Source organism: Mytilus californianus, unplaced genomic scaffold (genome assembly GCF_021869535.1).
Source record: "Mytilus californianus isolate M0D057914Y unplaced genomic scaffold, xbMytCali1.0.p SCAF_1, whole genome shotgun sequence".
In the NCBI taxonomy this organism is placed as follows: Eukaryota; Metazoa; Mollusca; class Bivalvia; order Mytilida; family Mytilidae; genus Mytilus; species Mytilus californianus.
The window spans coordinates 138272111-138299678 of NW_026262581.1; the positions used below are offsets into that span (position 1 = coordinate 138272111).

Genomic DNA, 27568 nt, shown 5'->3' on the forward strand with positions numbered 1-27568 from the left:
TAGTGAAACTTTATATTTAGGACTATCAACATAAAATTAATCATGGTTAGTAAAGCAGGCAAGACATGTCAGCGTTTGCACTCTTGTGAAACTTTTGTTTAGGGTTTTTAAAGGCTTGAATTTCTCTAATAGCTTGTATATATAAAAATAAGAAGATGTGGTATAATTGCCAAGGAGACAACTCTCCACAAGAGACCTAATGACACAGAAATTAACAACTATAGGTCACCGTACAGCCTTCAAAAATGAGCAAAACCCATACCGCATAGTCAGCTAAAAAAGGCCCCGAAATGACAAATGTAAAACAATTCAAACGAAAAAACTAACCGCCTGATTTATGTACAAAATAATGAACGAAAAACAATAATGATACACAGAAACAAACGACAACCACTAAATTACAGGCTCCTCTCTTGGGACAGGCACATACAGAATGTGGCGGGGTTAAACATGTTAGAGGGCGCCCAACCCTCCCCCTAACTTGGGACAGTGGTGTAACAGTACAACATAAGAACAAAATGTGAATATTTGTTGTATATAATGTGGGTATTTATAACTGTATTTGTATGTCTTATATGTTTCTTGTTGGTTACAAGAGCTTATGTTTGTATGTTTGAATGTACCGACTCTAAATAAAGCTTAATATCCAAAATCATTTCCGGCATATGTTAGACAGTGACCTAGTCTTACTGCCATTTATGAATTATCATCAAATGGTAGAAATTATAAAATGATAAACTGCTTAAAGGTGATGGTACAGCATGTTCATATTGATGGCTGATCAAATTTGAATGAAACATAATTTGTTTCTTCTAGATAATAGAATAGTAAGAGGATTTGAATTGTGAATTTATTTGAGTTGTCTCTAGAATTCATTATTAAAAAAATTTTATTCTGCCTAAACCATGGTTTAATGAAATGTAGAGATACTTGATGTACTGTACACTATATGAAGTATGTGTTCTTCATATTCTATTTATAAGATAAATTGAATTTTGTCAAATACATGCCATCACAAATAAAACCTGATGACTCATTAAATTTAAAACAAACAAACTTAGGATCATCCAGCCTACCCTTTTTACAGATCAGTTCTTTACTATTCTGTCCGTCTTTTGATATTACTAATATTTTACTTAAGACATAGTCTGCTACAATGATGTTACCATAAGTATCTGTACATAGTCCAAATGGTCCTGATAAATCCTGTGTATATTGCCAGATCTGTTTACCTGATCCATCATAACAGTATACTGCTTCACCACCATAGTCACTATAGATTACTCTGTCATTACAGTAAACAAGGTTAAACAGGTATGATTCACTCTCAACTTGTATTGACTTCAGTGTATTTCCTTCAAAGTCTACAATACAGATTTCTCCATCATCATTATTCTCATTCAAACCTACAGCAAGAGAATTATTGGAGAATGATAAACCATAGCATCCTTTGTCTAATGTGATAACTTTGGTAACTGTTTCATTCTCCATATTGAATATCTTAATGGCTTTCTCCTCAGGATAAGTTATGGCTATAGTGTCCTGATTGATCTGTGTAACACAGTAGGCTCCATCAGGTATAGGTAACTGTTTCTGTAGTTTGCCATCAGAAGTAAGTAGGTTAAGTTTACCCCACTGGTCCACTACTATAACTCTTCCATCCATCAGACAAATCATGTCACTTATATCCTTCTTTATGTTGATCTTTATCTTTGTCTCAATATTCATTATCATGTTGTTTATATTGGATTGTTCACGTGATTCTACTTGTGCCTTCCCCTTCACACTCGTTTCTCTGTTAAAGCCTGTTTCTGTTTTAACAACTGTTACTTCTCCCAGGAATTCTAGTGATCCTAACTTCTTTAGTATGTTTTCTAATTCATCATTTTGCTTCATTTTGATTTCAAATTCTTTAGCCCTGTCATCGTAATCCAGATCATCAACATATTTTTGACATTGATGTACTTGTTGTTCCATCTGATGTACTCTTAGAAATAATAGGAGTTTTGAATCATGTGTTGTGACTGCATGCAAATGTTCTTTCATTTCCTTCAAATTTTTCTTCTTCCCTTCAACTTCAGAAATGAAATCTCTAGCTGTTGATATCTCCTTATCCCAGAGGTTGTCTGTTTCTTTGTATAATTTCTCCTCCAAGCAGTCCAAATATTTATTTATTTGATTCCGTATTTTAACAATTGATTCCTTTATGTCTTCACATTGTTGTTCTCCAGTTTTGATGTTTGTTGATTTATTATTTACCATTTTATTCAAGAGATGTAAGATGGAGTTGATATCTTTCTCTACAGATTCTTTAGATTTGTCAATCTCTGTTTTATCCACTACACCTGCTAAACTTTTTATTCCAGTACATTTAGAATGACTAGTGGAAATACATTCATCACAACAAGGCATCAAATGACTGGGACAGTACAAGTTTAGCTGTTGACCATGTTTGTCACATTTGGTTTTGATAGCTTTGATTGAGGGTTTATAACTTTTGATATCAATAGTTTTATGATCACGTATTGCTTTGAATCTTTTATGATGACCAGAACATATTGAACATAATCCTTCTTCACAGTTGTAACACCAGATGTCAGCTTTAGTGTTTACTTTTCCTTCTTGACAAGGTCCACATGGTATAGGCTTACTGGATGCCATGACCTACATATATATAAAATGTAAGTTATTTAGCCTTATAGTCAGGGTCCACATGGTACCAGATTTATTCACTACCTGATGCAATTGGCTCTTGCATGTGGTTTTGTGGTCAGGTTTCGTATGTCAAAGGTTTAATTGATGCAGTAACTTAATAATATCTAAATTTATGTGTAAAAATTAAACTGACATGAAAGCACATGATTTTTTTTTATCTCACTCCCCAAGAACGATGTAGAAGTCACAGCTGCTAGGTATAATGGGATGCTGATTCAGCAATGGTGTAAACTATTTTTGTGAGGATTTATATTTCATAAGGTTGAAAAGCTGGATAATTAATATCTTGTATAAGATCTGACATTACAGTCTAGAATAAGTCTATAAGACTCCTTGGCCTTATTCTAATGGTTCACTGACTGTTTGAAAGAAACAGTATAATTAATAATACCCATCTGTTCCTCTGCTGTATGTCTGTTGTTGTGCCTTGTAAGGCCACTCTTTCTACAACTCTTCCTAACATGCAGAATGGATATTAATTAAACTTACACAGACATAGCAAACTGCCTGTGGAGGAGTATAAAGGGATATAATCCCAGTCAAATGATATATCTATCTTGCAGGGTTCACATGCCTTTGACCTCATTTTGAAGTTTCATTAGTCAAAATTAAGTCTCCCTGATTAGAAAAACAAAGGATATGGGGTATCCATCCATGACACAAAATCAGTACATGCACAGTAAAAAAATACACAAAAAGTAAAGGAACAGCGCTGTTATTGCTGTTCTTCATCTCAAAGTCACAGTGAGGCCTTCATCACTGAGCAAAAAAACTCTCACCTGGTCTGTTTATGAGAGACTATATAAACACCTCAGTGGTCTGGCCTTAATGTGCCCTTCGTGAGTACTTGAGTTTGTGAATTTGATCCTCTCCTGGGTTAAACCAAAGACTTGAAAATTAGTATTAGCTACTTTTAATTATGTTAAGGGTAAGTAGCCAAGACCGGTCTGCTTAAGAGTCAAAATAATGTGTTCAAATAGGGGGACATGTCTTCCTCTTGAATTTGCATGTTAAAATCAAGCTCAGCCTCATTGTTTTTGTAGCATCCTCCTTGAATACAGGATCATGTGGGTATGATCATCCATGAGTAAAACCAAAGACTTGAAAATAAGTATTTGTGGCTTCTCTGCTAATCATATTGTATTTAGGATTAACAACAAAAACTGGTCTCAGAGTCGGAATAATGTATTGGAATAGGACAATATATTGACATGTATTACTGTAGACTGTTACCTTGTGAAGTAGCATGATTAAAGTCAGGTTCAGTGTGTTGGTCTAATAAAAAGTAGGGTTCATATTTATATCACTTTTAAGGTGTTTTTAATTATTTGTCATTGGACATAAAAAAAAAAAACTAATACATCCATCCTCGGATACTATAAACAATAGATTAATGTTATTAAATGTATAGAATGATTATAAGGTGTCCATATATGTTTTCAGTGTTCATCTGACCTCATAACAAGATAATGGTTCATTTGATCAAGTTGATTCATTGTTCATTGTAAAAGGTTTTCCTTATTAGGTCTGTTTCTCAGATACTATGAGCAAAAGTTCAACTTTATTAAATGTTTAGAATGATTATAAGATGTCCATGTCTGTTTTCAGGGTTCATCTCTTTTACAATGAGTAATGTCTCAATAAGAATAATGATATCTGGTATGATTGCCAATGAGAGTATTCATTTGGTAAATATAATCATTTATAGGTGTACTTGTCTATCTAACCTTTGCATGGTTTTCATGTTTCAGTAATTTTTATGTTCTTTAAAGTTTTCAAGCTTAGATCAAAATAGAAATAAGGAGATGTATTATGATTGCCAATTAGACCCCTCATTTTTGAGGAATTTTGTTTGGAAATGTTGACCAGGTAATGTTTGGAACAGATAAAAAAAACCAATGAAAACATTCAAGTAAAATAAATATTTTTGCCATATTTCCCCAATTTAAATTTTAGTTTATTTTGTCCCTATTTGTTCTATTATTTATAGTATATAACTTTCTGAGGTTTCACACAATAACGTTATATAAATGATACGTATTTTTAATGGCATAAAAGTGATATAGGCTTTCAATACATTGTCAAAAGTAGAAGATAAAGTATTTTTCAACTAAATACCTTTTGATTTAGCTTACAGTCACTTCATCCGAGTATTTTTGTCTTCCATTTTACAATATGTTGGTCTACTAGGAAGTTAATGTTTATACCTGACCAAGATAATCAGTTAACATTTAAATTACACCACCAGGTATCATAAGTAAACATTTAAATGATATAGATAATAAAAGAGAATATAATACATTGATTATGTTAAAAATGAATGAACTCTTTTTTTCTTGTTCCAGAAAATTTTATCAAATTTGAACTATTTGCAGTAAATGTTGAATATTTCTGTAATTGAATTTTAGTAAACTATTTGTATAAAGCTTTATATGTCAGAAGGTAGAAGACCTTGATGCTTCATACCTTGTATGCAGATACCTTATGTTACGAAGTTTCATTCTGTCATATGCCCATTGTCCTTGACCTCATTTTCATGGTTCAGTGACTGCTTGAAAAAAAAAATTACATTGTTTTGGAAAAGTGAAATACTCCCTTATTTGAGTAAGAGGAATACTATATTTGGTGTATGGGTTCCTTGCAAGGTCTACATGTCCGTCAGGTAGGGTTCACCTGACCTCATCCTCATACCATGGATCAGTGATCAAAGTTAAAAGTTATATGGTCAAGTCTGTATCTCAGATACTGTAAGCAGTAGGTCAACTATATTTGGTGTATGGAATGATTGTAAGGTGTACATGTCCGACTGGCGGGTTTCATCTGACCTTGACCTTAATTTCATGGTTCATTGGACACTGTTAAGATTTTGTGGTTTGGTCTATTTCTCAGATACTATAAGCAATAAGACCACATTATTTAGTATATGGAATTATTATAAGGTGTACATGTCTGACTTGCAGGTTTCATCTTACCTTGACCTCATTTTCATGGTTCATTGGACACTAGTTTTTGTGGTTTGGTCTATTTCTCAGATATTATAAATTATAAGCAATAGGTCAATTGTATTTGGTGTATGGAATGATTGTAAGGTGTACATATATGTCTGGCAGGGTTCATATGACCTTGACCTCATTTTCATGTTAAAAAAAGCAGATGTGGTGATATTGTTCATTATTCAATGATAAGTTTTCATAATTTTGTTAACTTATCAGATACTATAAGCAATAGGTCAATTTTATTTGTTGTATGGAATGATTGTAAGGGTTCATATGACCTTGACCTTATTTTTATGGTTCATTGGTCATTGTTAAGATTTTGTGGTTTATTTTGTTTCTCAGGTACTGATAGGATCACTATATTTGGTGTATGGAATGATTGTAAGGTGCACATGTCTGTCTCGCATGGTTCATCTTACTATGGCCTCATTTTCATAGAAAATTGATATTGTTAAGTTTATTTGATACTTGTAGTAAAACCTTCATATTACAGACTTTCAACATGAATTCAATGATAAGTAAAACAGGCGACATTTCAGCTTGTGCACTCTTGTTAATTAAATTTTGTAGAAATAAAGATCATTCTATTATGAAGACCAATTAACCTTATTCTCATTATATCCCTAGACCTCCTTTAGACAAAAACACATGCATCCAGATAATTTCCCTTTTTTGTAAAGTAAATAAAGAAAAACACCTATATGTACATGGGTGAAATATTCAGCTCTTTCCTATATATCATTGTAATAGGACATTGCAGACATTGTAGAGTAGTATATTATATTAGATAGGAAATGAACAATGAAATACCCTGTTCTGATTTTCAACCAGGTTTTCAGATTGAAATAAAGTTTTTGATTTGAGGTCATACTGGGTGCAGACAGGTTAGCGGCTTCAGCTGTTTTCATCCATTAATTTATTAACCATACAAACAATGCTATTTTTTTCCCAGTTTTATATGTGCATCATATGGTCAGCAAAATTCAACTTTCAAGCTGAGCGTTGCCATGGTTTAGATAAATAAAAGGTTTAAATGGTAAAGAATTACATATATTCCATTAGTGTTAGTATATCTGGTTTGAGGACAAGTTCAATCAAATATCATAAAAAGTTTTAACTAAAATGGTCTTCAAAAGACTACTGTAGAGAGGAAGGTTTTGAGGTGATGAATCAAAACACTTATGTGGCTGGCTTGCTATGAATATCAATTTAATAATATAATTTTCCAGACTTTATCACTTCTTTTGAGATAAACAAGACATACATGACATAGTGCATTGAACACAACATACTTCACATATTATCCATGAATATTTCAAGAAATCTATCAATGAAATATATACTCAGATGTTCAAGTTACAAGATGATGTGTATGTGTATAACCTTACCATGTCGAGAAAATTACTTGAATTGTGTATAGTGCATGAATTTATTTTTTTTTTAATTACAACTGCAAAATGAATAATCTTTATTTACCCTGCAGTGCTCACAAGCACTTTGATTCTTTCAATGGAAGCTTTTCAGGGATAAAGCAAATACTCGTGGACTGCCATCTGCCCAGGACACATAAAGTGTATGTCCAGCATCCTATCTACCTAAAATTAGGTGGAAAAAAATGTCCATAAGTTGTCAAGGGGTACACTTCTTTTTTGTCATTATTATCCACACTCACTGTCACCTCCTTACCAACATACCCTACTGCTACTTCTCTGTTGTAGAAGCAATTTATAGTTCATTTGCATATTTTTGCAAAATAATAAAAGTATTTGGCATGATGACTTTGCATAGTAAGGATTGAGATCATTGGGATATTGAGAAAAAGAAGAAGTCTTATGATATTGGGGCCATTAGATTAAAGGTCAAGGTCACTGTTACTAAAACAAGGAAAATTTTGGGGAAATGGTTTCCAGATGGTAACTTGAGCTGGGTTTCACTTGTATGATTGGAATGAAACTTATACAGATGGATGATAAGGGAAAGGGGGGAAAAGCTTTTGAATTTGAGATCAATAGGTCTAAGTTCAAGGTCACTGTTACCAAATATAGGAGAATTTGGGTAAAAAGGGTTTCCAACTGGTAACTTGAGTTTCCACTGTTTAATTTGAATGAAACTTATACAGATGGCAGATATAGCAAAGTGGAAGATTGCTATTGATTTTCAGGTCAATAGGTCAAGATCAAGGTCATATTTACAAACTTTTTTTTTTTTGCAAGTTGGTTTTGGGATAGTATCCTGCTTAACACTCTTATACAGGTGAAAAATTAGCAATTATGGTTCATGTTTTTTTCAACCAAGCATACTTGTATTTTGAACCCTTGAAAAAAGAAATGTTTTAAATGTGCAGTTAAGGGAGCATGCTTCATATTTTAATAAAAAATAAGAAGATACCAAGGGGGTAACAGAACACAATATAAAAATATGTAGATGTGGTATGGATGCCAATGAGACAACTATCCACCAAAGCTCAAATGGAGTGGATGTAAGCTATTATAGGCAACCGTACGACCTTCAACAATGAGAAAACCCATACTGTATAGTCAGCTATAAAAGGCCGAATAAGAATGTGGCTGGGTTAAACATGCTCAACCCTCCCCTCACCCAGGACAAGGGTGTTACAGCACAACATAAAAACAAACTATAAAAATCAGTTGAAAAGGGCTAAACTCGTCAGATTGATAGAAAGCAAAAAACTTCTAATGAAAACACAGACCAGACTTGACAGGGTATTTATACATCCCTTACAAAAAAAGAAATAAAGTACAGGGTACTTGCAGTTACTGACAGCTAGTTCAAAGCCAATTACAACTAATAAAAAAAATCATTTATCTAAAACTAAAATATCAATCAGTACACATCCACATCCAATAATGGATTTAGTGTAATGACGTCAATAACAGTCAGAGAAAAACATGACCTCGTGCAATGCCAAAATATAGGTATCCACAGATTGTAATATCGTGAAAGTGTGTGTAACAATAATATTTAGTATGGTTTTATTTTACTGATAACAAAATCAATATTCATTTCAATAAAAACAATATTCAAAGATCTAATTACAGCGTTGAATTTGTAACCTTTTAAAAAAGATTGATATGTTTACCCTGATTGTTTCTGGGCTCGGTGAACAACATCACCATAAAATCTAGCATGTGCTATTCCATTTGAAATAAGTTTTCTACAGCAGAAGCCAAACTTGCAAACCAAATCTTGTATCTATGGCAGAATTTAGTACAGGTTTTAAGTAATTTGTGGTATTGAAATCCCTGACCATAATTTACCAGTAATACATAGATTTCACTCATTGAAATTCAAATAATCACTACAGACACGTGCATAATGAAAGAGTTGAGATATATAAACACCGTAAGACGGTGCCAAAGGAATGTCACTGTTCAAAAGAGGAAAAATAACAACAGAGAAAGTAAAATCATCTCTTTTGTCATAAATATTTCTGTACAGTTTCTGGTGTAAAACTGAAATATCTAAATCTAGTAAAGGGCAGGTAACCCTTGCTGAAAATATTTGATTTAAGACTACATTTACAAGTTGAAGAAAGAAACACAACACAACTGCCAAAAAAAGAAAAGAAACAACAGTTTTTTTACCTTATTACAGCCATATACTTTTTAAAGATAGTATACAGTTTTCTCCACCAGACCTTCAACAGTTTCAAGAAATATGTTCCTTTGGTACTGCAAATCTTTCAGCTGGTAAACATTATAAATATATCATGCTTTATCATGTAGTAAAAGAAAAGGAGCAACATTATTCTGTCAACTCTGTGTTAACTGGGACAAATCAAACTATTAAACAATTTCCATTCTCAAATTTATTTTTAGCTCACCTGGCCCAAAGGGCCATGTGAGCTTTTCTCATCACTTGGCGTCAGTCGTCTTTGTCGTTAAATTTTTACATTTTGAACTTCTTCTAGAGAACCACTGAATGGAATGAAACCAAACATGGCATGAATATTCCTTATGAGGTGCTGACCAAGTGTTGTTACTTTGTAGCTGATCCATCATCCAAGATGGCCATCAGCGGGAGACTTTGTTTAACATAGGACCCTATGGACAATAAATACAAATGTCTTCTTTTAGAGAACCACTGAATGGAATGACACCAAACATGGCATGAATGTTCCTTATGAGGTGCTGACCAAGTGTTGTTACTTTGTAGCTGATCCATTATCCAAAATGGCCGCCAGCAGGGGACTTCGTTTAACATAGGACCCTATGGACAATACATACAAATGTCTTCTTTTAGAGAACCACTAAATGGAATGAAACCAAACAAGGCATAAATGTTCCTTATGAGGTGCTGACCAAGTGTTGTTACTTTGAAGTCCATCCATCATCTAAGATGGCCGCCAGAGAGGGACTTAGTTTAACATAGGACCCAATGGGAAATACATAGAAATGTCTTCTTTTAGAGAACCACTAAATGGAATGAAATAAAACATGGCATGAATGTTCCTTATGAGGTGAGGTCCAAGTGTTGTAACTTTGTAGACCATCAATCATCCAAGATGGCCGCCAGCAGGGACTTAGTTTAACATAGGACCCTATGGGAAATACATACAAATGTTTTCTTTTAGAGAACCACTAAATGGAATGAAACCAAACATGGCATGAATGTTCCTTATGAGGTGCTGACCAAGTGTTGTTACTTTGTAGCAAATCCATCAACCAAGATGGCTGCCAACGGGTGACTTAGTTTAGCAAAGGACCCTATGGGTAAATACAAATGTCTTCTTTTAGAAAACCGCTTAATGGATTGAAACCAAACATGGTATGAATGTTTCTTTTGAGGTGCTGACCAAGTGTTGTTACTTTGTAGCTGATTTGTCATTGTCCTTATAAAGTCATTTTCTACAATTTCAATGAATTTATTGGTAATTTCTGTAAACTTTACAAAAGTCTTCTGCTTTTGATTAAATTACGCAGCCACTATTAAACCGAATTTGGTCTCAATCATTATAAGGGTATCTATTATGATTTTAATCTATTTTTACATGATTTCCAAAACCAAAGTAGAATCAGGTGAGCGACACTTGCTGAGGCTCTTGAGAGCCTCTAGTTAATAGTAACTTTTAATATTTGATTTGTAAAAATGAGCAGGGCAATACCTACAAACATGACAAAGAAGGTACAGAACATTGTACGTTCTTCAATCTTTTCATGATAAATGCTTTATCATGAAAAGATTGAAGAATGTACAATCTATCTTGCTATTTGCATTAAAAAGTTTCATTAGATAGACTATAAATGAAAACATGATGAAATTGACTATTGAAAACTGACAGCAACTTTCTTTCGATTCACTTGCAGTACATTTATTATCAATGCTAAATGGGCGATTTTTTGGGTGGCAAAAAATAATTAGCTAAATGGCAGATACACAATCAACCTTTTCATATGGCAAGAGGACACAACAGTCTTATAGTGTTATAAGTTATGGTGAAGTCACCATAGACAGCAATAGCATTGCCCACAATTTTCATTTTTTCCGCTGAAGATTAAACTTTAACAGGACATAGCTTGAAAAGTAGCACTGTTGCTAAGGACTTTCTTTGAACCAATCGATTCGTCATTCATTTTTGAATAGAATATAAATTTTTTTTTAAATTCTGTGGATTGATAAATGAGAAAATCTTGATAATGTCAAAATACCTGAATTTCCCTATATAGTCTTTGTATTTTTGGTGAATCATGTTGTTAATTTCAACAGATCGTATCTCAAAACTTAAAACAGTTACCCCCAATATTTATTTTATTTTCTGGTGTATTTTCACAAGCAGAATTCATATGTGGAATTTAAAAAAATTATGTTAAATGGTTTATTACAGACACTTAATTCATTTAAAAAAAAATCATAACTCTATTTTATTTTTACTGAAAGTCATGATAATTTATAGTTGTTTATGAGTAAAAAGCGATGTTATTTAGATATTAATGAGAAGGCAACTCAACAATACAATAAAAATTACAGAAATCTAGAAAACTGCCTTCATTTCCACTCACAATATATTAAAGTACACATATTAGGAAATCAACACAGTTTATATTAAACTTCTACAGTTTCCTAGGCAAGTAATACCAATAGATTCCTCTGTGTTTATTTTATCCAGAAGATAAATTAAATTTTGCCAAGTATGTGCCATTGACATCACAAATAAAACCTGAAGACTCATTATGTTTAAAACAAATAAACCTAAGTGCCAGCAGTCCATCCTGTTTACTAATCAGTTCTTTACTATTCTGTCCATCTTTTGATATAACTGTTATTCTACTAGCATAACAGTCTGCAAAAATAATGTTACCATAAGTATCTGTACAAAATCCCCATGCTCCCGTTAAACCCTGTTCACGTTGCCAGATCTGTTTACCAGATACATCAACACAGTATATTGTTTGACCTCTATAGTCCATATAGTAAACTCTGTCATTACAATAAACAATATTAAACAAGTGTAATCTGTTCTGATCTTTTATAAACTTAAGTGTATTTCCTTCCAAGTCTATAATACGGATTTCATCATTACTCAGACCTACAGCCAGGGAATTATTGGAGAATGATAATCCCCAGCATGCTTTGTCGAATGTGAAAACTTTGGTGACAGTTTCATTCTCCATATTGAAGACTTTAATGATTCTCTCTCTAGGATAAGATATAGCTATAGTGTTCTGATTGATCTGGGTAACACTCCAGGCTTCACCAGGTATAGGTAATTGTTTCTCAAGTTTGCCATCAGATAGGATAACTTTATCAAACGCTTCTACTACTATTACTCTTCATCTATCAGACAAATCATGTCAGCAATCTGCTTGTTTATGTTGATCTCTATCTTTTTCTCAATATTCATTGTCATGTTGTTTATGTTGGATTGTTGTCGTGATTGTACTTGTGCTTTCCTCCTCACACTTGTTTCTCTATTCAAGGCTGTTTCTGTTTTAACAACCATTACTTCTCCCAGGAATTGTAGTGATCTTGACTTGCTTAGTATGTTTTCTATTTCATCATTTTGCTTCATTTTGATGTCAATTTTTTTTGCTCTGTCATCATTTTCAAGATCGTCAACATATTGTTGACATTGATGTACTTGTTGTTCAATCTGATGTATGCGTAGAAATGAATGAATTTTGGAACTGTTTGTTGTGACTGTATGCAAATGTTCTTTCATTTCCTTTAAATTTTTCTTCTTCCCTTCAACTTCAGAAATGAAATCTCTAGCTGTTGATATCTCCTTATCCCAGAGGTTGTCTGTTTCTTTGTATAATTTCTCCTCCAAGCAGTCCAAATGTTTATTTATTTCATTCCGTATTTTAACAATCGATTTCTTTATGCCTTCACATTGTTGTTCTCCAGTTTTTATGTTTGTTGATTTATTATTTACCATTTTATCAAAGAGATTTAAGATGGAGTTAATATCTTTCTCTACAGATTCTTTTGATTTTTCAATTTTGGTTTTCTCCACTACACTAGCTAAACTTTTTATTCCAGTACATTGTGAATGACTAGTGGAAATACATTCATCACAGCAAGGCATTAAATGACTTGGGCAGTACAAGTTAAGTTGTTGACCATGTTTGTCACATTCTGTTTTGATAGCTTGGATGGACAGTTTATAATTTTTAATATCAATAGTTTTATGATCCCATGTTTCCTCGGATCTTTTGTGATGACTGGAACATAATTCTTCTTCACAGTTGTAACACCAGATGTCAGCTTTAGTGTTTACTTTTTCTTCTTCACACGGTCCACATGGTATAGGTTTACTGGATGCCATGACCTAAACATTTATAAAATGTAAGTTATTTAGTCGTATGGTCAGGGTTCACATGGTATAGGTCTGAATGCCATGACCTAAACATATATAATAAGTAAGTTATTTAGCCTTATTGTCAGGATCCACATGGTACAGGATTTATTCACTTCTTGACAATTGCCTATATATGTCCTTACAAACATAAACAAAATATTATAAGTTATATGGTTAAGTGGGCATGGGTCATTTGTTAAGTATATTATAAAACCTAAAAGATATATAAAATTTTTGTGATTGGCTGCAAAGTTATGTATTTTTTTTCACCAGTGACCAGAAACTAAGTTTTTTGGGGTATATAGGAATCCCCCTGTCTGTCTGCTGTATGTCTATTCATGAATCTTGTAATCCAACTCTTCTGAACATTTTTAGATTAAACTTTACACAGACATAGAAAACTATTGTATTTCTGACATGTAAACATCTACTGACTTATAAGCGAGACGACTTTTACTTAAGTATGTACCTGTGGAGGAGTATAAAGGGATATAACCCCAGTCTAATATGTTAAGGCTATATTTGGTGTATAGAATGATTGTAAAGAGTATCGATATCTATCGATCTTGCAGAGTTCAAATGCCTTTAACCTCATAGTTCATTTGTCAATATTAAGTTGCTGTGATTAGGTCTGTTTTTGAGAGACTATATATCCACTGTATTAGTATGGTGGTAATATTGTCTTCTACAGTACTGCGACTCTTTTCAGAAAAAACTTGCAATTAAAATTGATCGTAAGTTATACTGAAATGTGTATGACTTACAAGTATTTTTACTCTTAAGATTTTTTGTGAAAAGAGCCACTGGATTCTGAGAGACTATATATCCACTGCATTAGTATGGTGGTAATATTGTCTTATACAGTACTGGATTATGTGGGTTTGTAATCTCTCCCAGGTCAAACCAAAGACAAAAAAAGTGGTTTTTGCTACTTCTTATGATTAGGAGTACCCGGTCAAAGCCAAGACTTGTCTAATCAGAGTCAAAATAATGTGTCCAGATATAGGGACATGTCTTCCTGCAAACTGTTACCTTGTGAACATGTAGGTTAAAATCATGCTCAGCTTTATTGGTTTTGTGGTAAGGTACTCTCCTTGAGTACAGGACCATGTGGGTTGGATCATCTGCCAGTAAAACCAAAAACGTGAAAATTGGTATTTATTGCTTCTCTGCTTAGCACATGGTATATAGGAGTAACAGCAAAGACTGGACTCTTGTCAGAATAGGACGATTGGTGGACATGTCTTCCTGTAGAGTGTTTCCTTGAGACTAGTTCATTAAAAGCTAGAAAATGTGGTATGATTTTCAATGAGACAATTATCTACCAGAGTCAGATGACTTGGATTTGAGCAACTATAGGTCACCTGAGTATGTCTTGGTCTATAGAATCCTTTTTAGGTCTTCAATATAAAAAAAAGGAAGATGTGGTATGATTGCCAATGAGACAACTCTCCACAAAAGACTCAATTACATTTATTGTTTTCCCTAGAGAGTTTATGTATGTTGGACCCCTTGAATTAATAAAGATATCCTTTAATTAAAACTCGAAACCCATAATTACTTGAACATGCTCCCATCTTGCAAAATTCATGACAACCATTCTTTTAGTCACTGCCCCAATCACAAAGAAATTGTAGGAAAACACAGACATAGTTTGTCTGACATGATTGGTTGACCTTAACATAGTTTGTCTGACATGATTGGCTGACCTTAACATACCTGTAATAAGATCTTCATCTCAAAGACTCAGCTTTGTTATATTTCCAAAACATTATACTTCATTATGTCCTACAGTTTCATTATTCATAGTCAATAAGTTTACCAGTCTCATCTTTCACACAACTTTGTATATATAATAAGTATTTGTAATGACATAAAAATTAATGTATACCATAAGTAAACAAAATTTATTAAACCATGAGATAGGTCTTGAATATATTTTGAAAATTTGAAAGTGTAAGTAGTTTTCAACCATATACCTTTTGATTTATAATTAGCTACAAGTCACTTCATCTGTGTATGGTTGTCTCACTTTTTCCTAAATGATGGTCTTCCATACAGGAAGTTCATAAGAATATGTTTATACCTGATCAACATAATCGATTAACATTTAAAGGATATCACCAGGTATCATACCTAAACATTTAAATGACCTGATTATACAAGAGAATATGATATATTGATTATTTTCTTAAAAATAAATTAACTGGTTTTTTGTTGAGGTAAATTTTATTTGCTGTAAATGTTGACTTATTTGTATTTAATTGAATTTTGTAAAAATAAACTTAGATCATACTATTACGAAGACCAGTTAACCTTATTCTTATCATACCCCTAGATCTCTTTGGACAAATACACATGCATCTAGTTATATCTCCTTTTTGTAAAGTTAATAAAGAAAAACACCCAAATATACATGGGTGATATATTCTGCTCTATCCTATCATTGTAATAGGCCATTTTAAACATTGTTAGATAGTCTATGATATTGAATATCAAATGAACAATGAAATATTCTGTTTTGATTTTCAGATGGAAATCTAGTTTTTGATTTGGGGTCATACAGGGTCAGACAGGTTGGCTGCTTCAGCTATTATCATCCATTAATTTATAAACCATTCTATCTGTGCTTTTCTAATTTCATTTGTTCTTACTGATTAAAAAATAGTGGAAAAGTTAGATATTTAAGATTTTCACCTTTGTCATTCAGGAGTTTATAATGATCCTTAATTGATTGGAAAATCCCACTTTGTGTCTTAATGGTGCAATATCTTAACCCTAGGCCTTCAACCATAGATGTATAAACCCATAGATAAAGCTGTCAAAAGTTCCCTACTGTTCTCTATTGTTAGATAAAAAGAACCATGACCAAATTGACTGTCTTTGATGTTTCATGTGTGTTGAAGTTGAAGATGAATTACACTTTACCATAAAATGAACCAAACTCAATGATTTGAGGAATAATTTTTTTCAGAATATTTCAGATATTTTACCATCTTTCAATAATCTTTTAGACATTGAAAAATTCTATTTCATATTTCAAAGTAATGATTATGATGTCAGTAAATGTTGCATAAAAGGTATTAATGAGATGTACAAGTTCAGACGTTCACTAACTTAAGTTATTTTATGTTTATATTATATAAATTGTATTACTAGTATCTAAAACTGTACCTCCTCAGTCAAATAGATAGAAGGAAAAAAAAAATCAAAAAATTTCAAGATTTTATATATATCTCTTCATATATTTTTTTTTTATGTTCTGTATTGATATATAATTGATTGTAATGATTAATGTTTGTTCTTTGTTTGAGTGTTGATGACAATCCAGATTTTGGATTTTATTTGTCATATATATTATATACATTATATATATATCAATAAAATCTTTGACTTTGACTTTGTGTGTTGTCCTCAATCAAGTAACTTATGCTACATCTCTTATCTGGTTGATCTGTATTGACCAGTACAGCAGAATAGAGTTTCTTAATTGTCTTCTCGAGTTATGTCCCTTCTGTTGTGAGAGTATGTCTATTTTAAGCGCACTGGACTGACAAATAAAATAGTGAAAAAATGGATGAAATCGGTCAGAAATTTCACATTTTACAAGGGATATATTGAACTAAATTCAAAAATGCTTTTATAAGGCTTGTATCTTTAAATTTTATAAAAACTATGTTCCTGTTAGTTCCTGCAAATGGGAATAGCACGTTGTTGAACTTCTAAAATAACCCTTTTCTTTGATATGCTTTATTAAGGTGTCGAACTGCGTCGAATTAGGGAAAAAATTAATAAGAAAGTACAACATTCTTTTCTGTATTTCATCTGTTTTTCTACATTTTTAGAAGAGAAATTGTCTTTTTAAATCAATTTTATATTTTTACAAATAAGTTATTTACTAAATCATAGATGTATTTTATACATCTATGGCTAAATTATAATAATTTCATTCATGATGTTTATTAAATTAGTATAAGTAAACAGTTTTAGTGTACTACCAAAACATTCCATGTAAGGCATGCTAAATAAATATTATGGAGCATATATATTCAACTTTTCCCATGTTTTCAATTAATTATATTTTCAATAGACTTGTTTATAATAGTTAACATACATTGTTTAAATGAAGTTAAATTGTGATAAAAGATATAAAATCTAAAAATGTAAATATGATGAAAACGTTAGTTCTGGCTAAAAAAAGAAAGATATCTGCATTTATTAATTTCTTTTCGAGAATAATTTGTAATATTGTTTTACCTATAAGAACATTATTTTTTCATAACCAAGTTATTCTAAAATATATATTTTGATTTTGTTTCTTTCTGATTTATAGAATGTTTAACTGCTAAATAGCCTGTAATTGTTAGTTTTCTAATGTCGAGATTGTCAATCGGAATCTCAATGACCATCTGGTTCATGTCATTATCAGATAAGTTTGAAAGCCATTACCCTCATAGAAACTTTGAAGTCAGTGTTGAGCTTCTTCTATGGGTTTATAAATCTATGCTTCAACCAATGCTTTTCACATTTTAATATGTTGTTACTGATGTCAAAATTGAAGTCAAGTTTGATATTGAGATTTTACTTTTGCCATTGAGGAGATATGGCCCTTAATTGATTACAATTTAACAATGACACTGAAAGATGTAATAATAGCCTGGTTTGCTGCCATTTTGACAGATGTTTTTTTATGCTCCTTTTGTTATTCAATGGATTGAAAAGAACAATAAAGAACAATTACTAATGTTATAATGTTATAACAGAGGGCAACATATTGTGTTCTTATAGCACAATAAAGAACAATTAATAATGTTATCACAAAGGGCAACATATAGTGATGGTATAGCTCAATAAAGAACAATGAAGAACAATTTATAATGTTATAACAAAGGTTCTTATAGCACAACAAAGAGAATTCTTTCCAAAGGGTAATGTATTGAATTCTAATAACATTAATGGACAGGGAAGGAAGATGAAAAGAACAGTGAAAGGGACAAGGATAATTCATTAGAGGTTGAGAACAAATCCAAAGTCTTTACATATAAACATGCTTTCTTTGTATTTCAGTGTTGGAAGAGGAAAGATAAAAGTGTTCTCACTGAAGGTTGCTTTGTCACATATGTGTGCTGGAAAATTGGTGGACAAACTGAGATGTAAGAAACCCTGGATATCAAATAAAGTTACTTCTTGTTAGCAAACTCATTAGGAAAATCTTTCCCTAAAGATCACTTCTGAATTCCCTTCACAGTTTTCCTCTGCATAGTGTTCAAAAATTTTTGATTTTTTTTTTTTTTTTTTAAATCAGAGTATTCAAAAGGTTGCTAATGACATAAATGTAATATGAAATATTAGTAACAAATACATTTGGCAATACACAAAAGACTAGCCAGCTTAGTCCCGGTATGGGTGATAAGTTTCAGGAGGTTTTCTGCATTTTTATGGATCATAGGTAAACCTTAACTCTAAAAAAACTATGGAAATTTAAAAAAAACCTGTTTATGTAAAATTACACTATGTAGAGATAGTAGAGCATGGTTGTATCAGTCTATCTATTATATTTATATTTTTATGGACAAAGAGAAATAACTCAAATATTTCCTTTATTTGTTTCTTTGCTAATTACTTTTTGTACAATACAATCTTTAGTTTTGAAGTTCACAATGTAAATAAAAAACAATCTGTACTCACTCTGTACTCACTCTGTGCTCAATAGCATTTTGATTTTAATAAATGTACCAACATACACAAACGTTTGGATTTAGTAAAACATGCATATGAGAGTTTAGGACTTACTTTGAGTTTCCTGCCTATATCTGTTAGTATTCTTTGAGAAAGTAGTGCTTTGTATTGTTTTTTGTTGATAATTTTATCAGTATTAAAGAGTGCTTGTTCTGAATTAATTTTCGTAGTATGTTCAAACCTTCTGTACAACATAACGAAGGGAGAATTGAGTGCTCATAAACTTGTTAAACCTTTTCATATTTCCATGTAGGGATCCTACAAGTAGTCTTAATGACAGCGTCTTTGGTATCTGCAACATTGGCGACATCAACATTTGGCCTTTTAGGGCCAGCCTGTGGTCAAAGTTTTTTTTATATAAATAATTTTTCAAACCTTTATATATATTATATAAAATTTGGACAGCAGCTTTTTTAATGGCCAAAAGACACTATCCTGAGCAACATTTAAAAAATATTTTATGTTCATTTTTCTGTATTTTACTGATAAAAGGGCTTAGTTTTTGTCGAGCCTGCGACTTTTGTCGCAGAAAGCTCGACATAGGGATAGCGATCCGGCGGCTACGGCGGCGGCGGCGGCGGCGTTAGCTAACTTCTTAAAAGCTTTATATTTTAGAAGATGGAAGAGCTGGATGCTTCATACTTTGTATAAGGATGCCTCATGTTACGAAGTTTCCATCAGTCACATGTCCAATGTCCTTGACCTCATTTTCATGGTTCAGTGACTACTTGAAAAAAAAGTTCAGATTTTTTGTAATGTTAAATTCTCTCTTATTATAAGTAATAGGATGTGCGTACCTTGCAAGGTCTTCATGCCCGTCAGACAGTTTTCACTTGACCTCGACCTCATTTCATGGATCAGTGAACAAGGTTAAGTTTTCGTGGTCAAGTCCATATCTCAGATACTATAAGCAATAGGTCTAGTATATTCGGTGTATGGAAGGACTGTAAGGTGTACATGTCCAACTGGCAGGTGTCATCTGACCTTGACCTCATTTTCATGGTTCAGTGGTTATAGTTAAGTTTTTGTGTTTTGGTCTGTTTTTCTTATACTGTATGCAATAGGTCTACTATATTAGGTGTATGGAATGATTGTAAGGTGTACATGTCTAGCTGGCAGGTGTCATCTGACCTTGACCTCATTTTCATGGTTCAGTGGTCAAAGTTAAGTTTTTTGAGTTTTGGTCTTTTTTTCTAATACTGCATGCAATAGGTCAGCTATATTTGGTGTATGGAATGATTGTAAGGTGTACATGTCTAGCTGGCAGGTGTCATCTTACCTTGACCTCATTTTCATGGTTCAGTGGTCAAAGTTAAGTTTTTGAGTTTTGGTCTTTTTTTCTAATACTATATGCAATAGTTCAACTATATTTGGTGTATGGAAATATTTTATGATCTATATGTCAGTCACGCAGATTTTATTTGACCTTGACCTCATTTTCAAGGTTCATTGCTCAGTGTTAAGTTTTTGTGTTTTCGTCTGTTTTTCTTAAACTATAAGCAATAGGTCAACTATATTTGTTGTATGGAAGAATTGTTAGCTGTACATGCCTGCCTAGCATGGTTCATCTGACCTTGACCTCATTTTCATGGTTCATTGGTCAATGTTTAGTTTACTTGGTTAATGTGAAGTTTATGTGACAGTTGTAATAAAGCTTTATATTTAGGACTATCAACATAATATCAATGATTAGTAAAGAAGGCGAGACATTTCAGCGTGTGCACTCTTGTTTTTACAGTTAACATTTTCATACAGTCTTAAGTTGAAAGATTTTCAGTCAATAATTTTGTCAAACCTTCATGGAATATTATATAAATTGAAGAGAAGCTTTTCAATGATCAAAAGACAATATCCAAATTCATTTTTCCGAAAGGTGGACTTTTTGCAGTTAACATTTACAGACAGTTTGGGATTAAATATTTTTGACAAGATGAATTTTGAAACCTTCATGATTGTTATGAAATTTGAACAGAAGCTTGTCTTCAAGATCAAGAAAATGCATACAAGGAAAAAAGCTTGATTTTTAAAATTGTAATAAATGAACTTACTTTTTACAGTCAACATTACACTTTTTAGCATAAGTCACAGGCGAGGCACAGGGTTCAGCAGAACCCTTTACAAGTATTTTAGTGTATTTTAGGGGATTAGGTATCAGATCGCCTCTGTTTTTAAAATGAATATATATATACAACTTTTCTATTCTAGGGACAATTTACATATCTATGCATGTCTCTTGTTTAAATTCATAGAAAAATCATAAAACATCCGTAAAAAAAACATACAATCTTCTTCAATAGAAACTTAATTTTGGATTATAAACTGGTATATACCGGTATCACAGGTTTATAATTCAACTGGCCTTGCAAACTGTGTAACAATATAACTTGTTTATTCCAGATATTTTCACACAGATATCAGATTCAAGCGGTTGCCTGATTCGTAGCAGATTTATTGATTACCTAAAAGATTTGCTTGCCTTACCCACAGCAGTATTTGAAGGGCCTTCATTCGGATACAACGACACTGCCTGTAGAAGTTGTTTTGACAATGTAAATATTGAACACTATAGAATTGGGAAGGTTTCTTGCTAAGATTAATTTAAGAATAAGAAGATGATTTATGATTACCAATGAGACTACTATCCACTAAAGTACAAGGATGTAAACAAATACAGATCAAAGTACATCCTTCAACAATGACCAAAACTCATATATCCTGTAGTAATCTAGATCACTGTACACCCTTCAACAATGACCAAAACCTATATATCCTGTAGTAAGCTAGATCACTGTACACCCTTCAACAATGAACAAAACTCATATATCCTGTAGTAAGCTAGATCACTGTACACCCTTCAACAATGAACTAATCCCATATATCCTGTAGTAAGCTAGATCACTGTACACCCTTCAACAATGACCAAAACCCATATATCCTGTAGTAACCTAGATCACTGTACACCCTTCAACAATGAACAAAACCCATATATCAGTCTTCGCGCTAAGCCTCAGGCCCACCAGCCCAGGCTTGAAAAAATGCTGTCGGGCCTGTAAAAATCATCTCTACAGGCCAATAGAATCTAACTAAAATTTTCATAAAATTCAGCTTCGGGCCTGTAGATTCAAAAGTTTATCATGAAGACTGATATATCCTGTAGTAAGCTAGATCACTGTACGCCCTTCAACAATGAACAAAACCCATATATCCTGTAGTAAGCTAGATCACTGTACACCCTTCAACAATGAGTAAAACCCATATATCCTGTAGTAAGCTAGATCACTGTACACCATTCAACAATGAACAAAACCCATATATCCTGAAGTAACCTAGATCACTGTACACCCTTCAACAATGAACAAAACCCATATATCCTGTAGTAAGCTAGATCACTCTACACCATTCAACAATGAACAAAACCCATATATCCTGAAGTAACCTAGATCACTGTACACCCTTCAACAATGAACAAAACCCATATATCCTGCAGTACCCTAGATCACTGTACACCTTTCAACAATGTGTCTAATCTATGCAATGCGGGCCAGTAATTTCATTCATTTAATGTTATGTTAACAAAATGAACAAACATTTTAGACGATTGAAATTACTGGACTTAAAGAGTATGTTTGTCTGGCTGCACCTCGAGTAAATAATTTCTTTATTGCTAGAGTTTGCTGTTGGGGTACATAGGTTTTTGTGAATGATTTCTGAATTCTCATATTTGTTTTCAGAGAATACAGATTTTTGTGAAAGAATTCTGAGTTCTCATGTTTGTTTTCAGAGAACACAGTTTTTTGTGAATGAGTTCTGAATTCTCATGTTTGTTTTCAGAGAACACAGATTTTTGTGAATGAATTCTGAATTCTCATTTTTATTTTTCAGAGAACACAGATTTTTGTGAATGAATTCTTAATTCTCATGTTTGTTTTCAGAGAACACATATTTTTGTGAATGAATTCTGAATTCTCTTGTTTGTTTTCAGAGAACACAGATTAATGTGAATGATTTCCTCAATGCTTTAATGGCTGATCCAGGGCCACAGTGTCTGATGTGGTTACCGATTCTCAATAAAATGGCTCATGTTGAAAATGGTGAGTTAATATTAGTTTGACAAGTATTTGATAATCAAGAAATTCAATTCTTTTAAATATTTTGATAATTTTAAGTTGCTGGCTGTCATCTTGACATCTGTTTTTCTATTAAAGCTGTAAATAGGAAAAATAAGTTATTTATCTAAGCTAATATGACTTGTTATCCTGACAAACCAAAAGTTCTCATCTATGCTAAAAGTCTTCTTTGTTCGATTGTCATTTCTACATAGTAAATATTATGTATATTCAAATTTCAGTACTTAAATTTTGTTTAGATAAACTTCACTGTTACATTGAAAAACTAATGAAATGATTTGCAAGTTTAAACTTAACAAAAGAGTATGATTAATCTTATGGAAGGAATACATATATACTGTATACTATTAATTGCCTCAGAGAGTTCCTAATACACATTTTTAAAATTCAGGGTATATACTCTAACCAACCTTAATTTTATTCCAGTTGACCTAATAATGTTTGCAAATCAATGACTTTTAGTTGTGATGAAATCAATTTACAGGAAAATATATTTCATACTTGCAATTGTGACAAACACAAATGTTTGTGAAATAAACTCTTAAGTATACTCTATATGTCTACCAGAAGAATATTTAATATTGCTGTATTTTTTTTCAGTCTTTCATCCTGTACAGTGTGAAGGTTGTCACAGGGAATCATTTATGGGGTTCAGATACAAATGTCAAAGGTGCTATAATTATCAACTATGTCAAGATTGTTTCTGGAGAGGTCGGACATCGGGTAACCATGGCAATGATCATGAAATGAAGGAATATACGACCTATGTAAGTGATCTAAATAAAACCATTTTTATGATTGGGTATATAAACAAGAGAGAACCTGCCTTAAATTCTGACTTCTATCAGGTACAAAATATGGCTGCTTCATAAATTCAATGAGATGTTGGTTATATGTCAATGTAAGCAAACCTTAAACATGAAACAACACAACAGACATATAAAATGGAAACATATGGTCTGCAACAAGGCAAAACTGTCTGTACAATTTGTCAAGTTTAAGATCTGATTCAGTCGGAGTCTAGACCAAAAATTTGCCATTAAATTCTGTATTGGACGAAAACATTGGGATATAAACAATTACAGTGGCTGACAAGGTTCCTGATCTTGGAACTGACACATTAACATGTGTTTGTGTAAAACTAGGTTTTAGTTCAGGTCAACAAAGTTGTGAATTAAGCAAACTATAATTAAGTGTTTGTTTAATCACAGTATAATGTATAACCAAGAGTGAAGTTGCTGGCACATAGTTTGTAAACAGACATGAGCCTCTAGTTCAGTGGTTGTTGTTGGTTCATGTCTGTTATATTTGTTTTGCGTAAATTATTTTGTTATGAATTAGGCCGTTAGTCATCTCAATTGAATTGTTTCATATTTTTCATGTCATGGCCTTTTATAGCTATATTTGCTTACGTCCACTTCATTTGAACTTTGGTGAATAGTTGTCTCATTGGCATCCATACCACATCTTCTTATTTTTATACTGTGTGTTAGAATGTTGTATTTTGAACAAGAATACTAAAAAATAATTTAAAACTGTAAAATCTGTACATTCTATCACATGGGTTATGTTCTTCTCATATATTTTATGATGGTATAATACTAAACCCCTATCAGGAGGGATTGTGCCTGATATTCATATGATGAAGACATAATCTTTCAATCAGTTTAATTGAGGTGTGGAGCTGGCATGTCAGTAACTGCTAGTAGTCTGTTGTTATTTATGTATTATTGTCATTTTGTTTATTTTCTTTTGTTTCCTATTCTGACATCGGACTCCGACTTCTCTTAAACTGAGTTTTACTGTGCATACTGTTGTACGTTTGTTTTTTCTACATTGGCTAGAGGTATAGGGGGAGGGTTGAGATCTCAAAAAACATGTTTAACCCCGCCGCATTTTTGCGCCTGTCCCAATTCAGGAGCCTCTGGCCTTTGTTAGTCTTGAATCATTTTTAATTTTAGTTTCTTGTGTATAATTTGGAGTTTAGTATGATGTCCATTATCACTGAACTAGTATACATATTTGTTTAGGGGCCAGCTGAATGACGCCTCCGGGTGCGGGAGTTTCTCGCTGCATTGAAGACCCATTTGTGGCCTTCGGCTGTTGTCTGCTCTATGGTCGGGTTGTTGTCTCTTTGACACATTCCCCATTTCCATTCTCAATTTTATCAATATGGATAATATCTTTTATTAAGAATACACATTTGTATATTTAAGAATTAATTATGTGTTTAAATATAAAAACATGATAGATACTAAAAACAAATTTTGTTAAAAAACAAAAAAGAGAAATTCTATGTAGAATATATTTTTAAAAATGATTAGATTTTCTTAAATTTATGTTTAATTTTCTTCTCCTATTCTTACAGAAATCTCCTGCCAAACAGATTGGTCATGCATTGAAGAAATCTTTGAAATGTGTGCCAAAATCTAATGCACATGTTCCACAGTTCCCAAATACACCAGAAAAGAAATTAGATCTGTCTTATATTATGTAAGTGGAGTCACATGATCATCTTATACAGCTGGAGGTTGTTTCTAATGAAATATATGAATCAGATAATTGACAAGTGGAAGAAAAATTTGAAGGTTGTAGAGAATAAAAAACATTTTTATGGTGCTTTAAAAAATGTAAAGGTCATTTCAATGTTAAGACCACTAGGCACAACCCACTAAAAGTTGCTTTACTGTGACAGTATTTGAATAGATATATGATCAAGGGGCCAAGTATTTTATTCAGCAAAATATTCAAAATATCTTGTTAGATACTAACTGTAAATTGGTCTTCAACTGAGTCAAGTCGGAAAGATTTTTTTATAATGGAGAAAAATTGAGCATGAAATAAGTTTAATGTTGATTAATGTATTTCAGTAATCTACCATTTGAAGAGATATTGGAGCTATTAAAGTATGTCTGGAATGTCTGATCAGTTATCTTACCTACAGTTTGATTGGACACTATTGGTGTCTTCTTTTCTTACAATTATATTTTGACGAATTTGAAAGTTTTCACCTTTTTTTCCCAATAAAATGTTTGATATTTGTTGTATAACAGCTCAGTTGAATTTTTGGTCAGGGTATGAATTTATCAAACTGTAGGTAATTTTTGTTTTCTTTTCAGTAGGATTTCCTTACATTACTGCATGAGTACAAATATATAAAGACCGTTAATTATACATGTCAACAGAAATTTTCAATGCATTTCTGGTCTTTGAAAAATGTTAAGTCAGTCCTAGTGTATGATACTAACAATGTATGAATGAAGTTATCTCCTCTTGATTCATGTAGTTATATGAAAGAATTTTTGAGTTTAGAAATTTTTTTTTTAAGATTAGTCAGTCAGATGTTGATTGTTATACTAACATTATTTGAATGAAGTTATCTCCCCTTGATCTGTTGTTGGAATATTTGTTATGTCTCTTTATAAGGAATGGATATATCTGCATGAATATTATAGCAGTAGGGATTAATCAGAATATAATAATAAGTTTAACAGTAATGTTTGAGATGGCAGACCGTTTTCATCAAACATAAATGTTGAAAGAAGATATGCAAGATATCAGATGGTCAACAATGTAAAAGTCTGTACATACTTTGTGTCACTATCATTTGCCCTCTGAAGTCTGTACATACTTTGTGCCACTATCATTTGCCCTCTGAAGTCTGTACATACTTTGTGCCACTATCATTTGCCCTCTGAAGTCTGTACATACTTTGTGTCACTATCATTTGCCCTCTGAAGTCTGTACATACTTTGTGCCACTATCATTTGCCCTCTGAAGTCTGTACATACTTTTTGCCACAATCATTTGCCCTCTGAAGTCTGTACATACTTTGTGCCACTATCATTTGCCCTCTGAAGTCTGTACATACTTTGTGTCACTCTGAAGTCTGTACATACTTTGTGTCACTCTGAAGTCTGTACATACTTTGTGCCACTATTATTTGCCCTCTGAAGTCTGTACATACTTTGTGCCACTATCATTTGCGCTCTGAAGTCTGTACATTAACTCTATAAAAATAATTTTCTCTAAACCAAATTACTTAATTTTGCTTCAATCAGCTTTAGAATTTTTGTTTGTAGAACTTAAAAAAAAAGAATTTCCACCAATAAAAACAAAATTGTGTGAAGGAGAAGAGGTAATAAGGCATGTTAGCACAAACATACTAAATT

General features: G+C 32.4%; 2 protein-coding genes across 4 annotated transcripts in view; one reads left to right on the forward strand and one right to left on the reverse strand.

Annotated features, from left to right (window-relative positions):
• The window catches only part of LOC127736618 (dystrobrevin beta-like), a 131523-nt gene that overhangs the window by 47670 nt on the left and 56285 nt on the right, over positions 1 to 27568 (forward strand). For 2 of the 3 annotated variants that reach the window (XM_052247191.1, XM_052247177.1), the window contains exons 5-9: positions 18598 to 18683; positions 21667 to 21818; positions 23252 to 23360; positions 23997 to 24163; positions 25765 to 25889. In XM_052247191.1, coding sequence (XP_052103151.1) covers positions 18598 to 18683; positions 21667 to 21818; positions 23252 to 23360; positions 23997 to 24163; positions 25765 to 25889 — 639 coding nt within the window. Of the gene's footprint in view, positions 1 to 18597; positions 18684 to 21666; positions 21819 to 23251; positions 23361 to 23996; positions 24164 to 25764; positions 25890 to 26266; positions 26303 to 27568 lie in introns of all 3 variants that reach the window. The other variant, XM_052247184.1, reaches the window with a different exon arrangement.
• LOC127736637 (uncharacterized) lies at positions 956 to 4920 on the reverse strand. Its single transcript, XM_052247201.1, has 2 exons — positions 4834 to 4920; positions 956 to 2664 (listed from the first exon to the last, which is right to left on the reverse strand). Exon 2 carries the CDS (start codon positions 2659 to 2661, stop codon positions 973 to 975), a length of 1689 nt encoding a protein of 562 aa, XP_052103161.1. The 5' UTR covers positions 2662 to 2664; positions 4834 to 4920; the 3' UTR covers positions 956 to 972.

What these genes read in the sequence shown, in the direction of transcription:
- LOC127736637 (XM_052247201.1), bottom strand. Translation starts at nt 2,661, where the DNA reads ATGGCATCCAGTAAGCCTATACCATGTGGACCTTGTCAAGAAGGAAAA.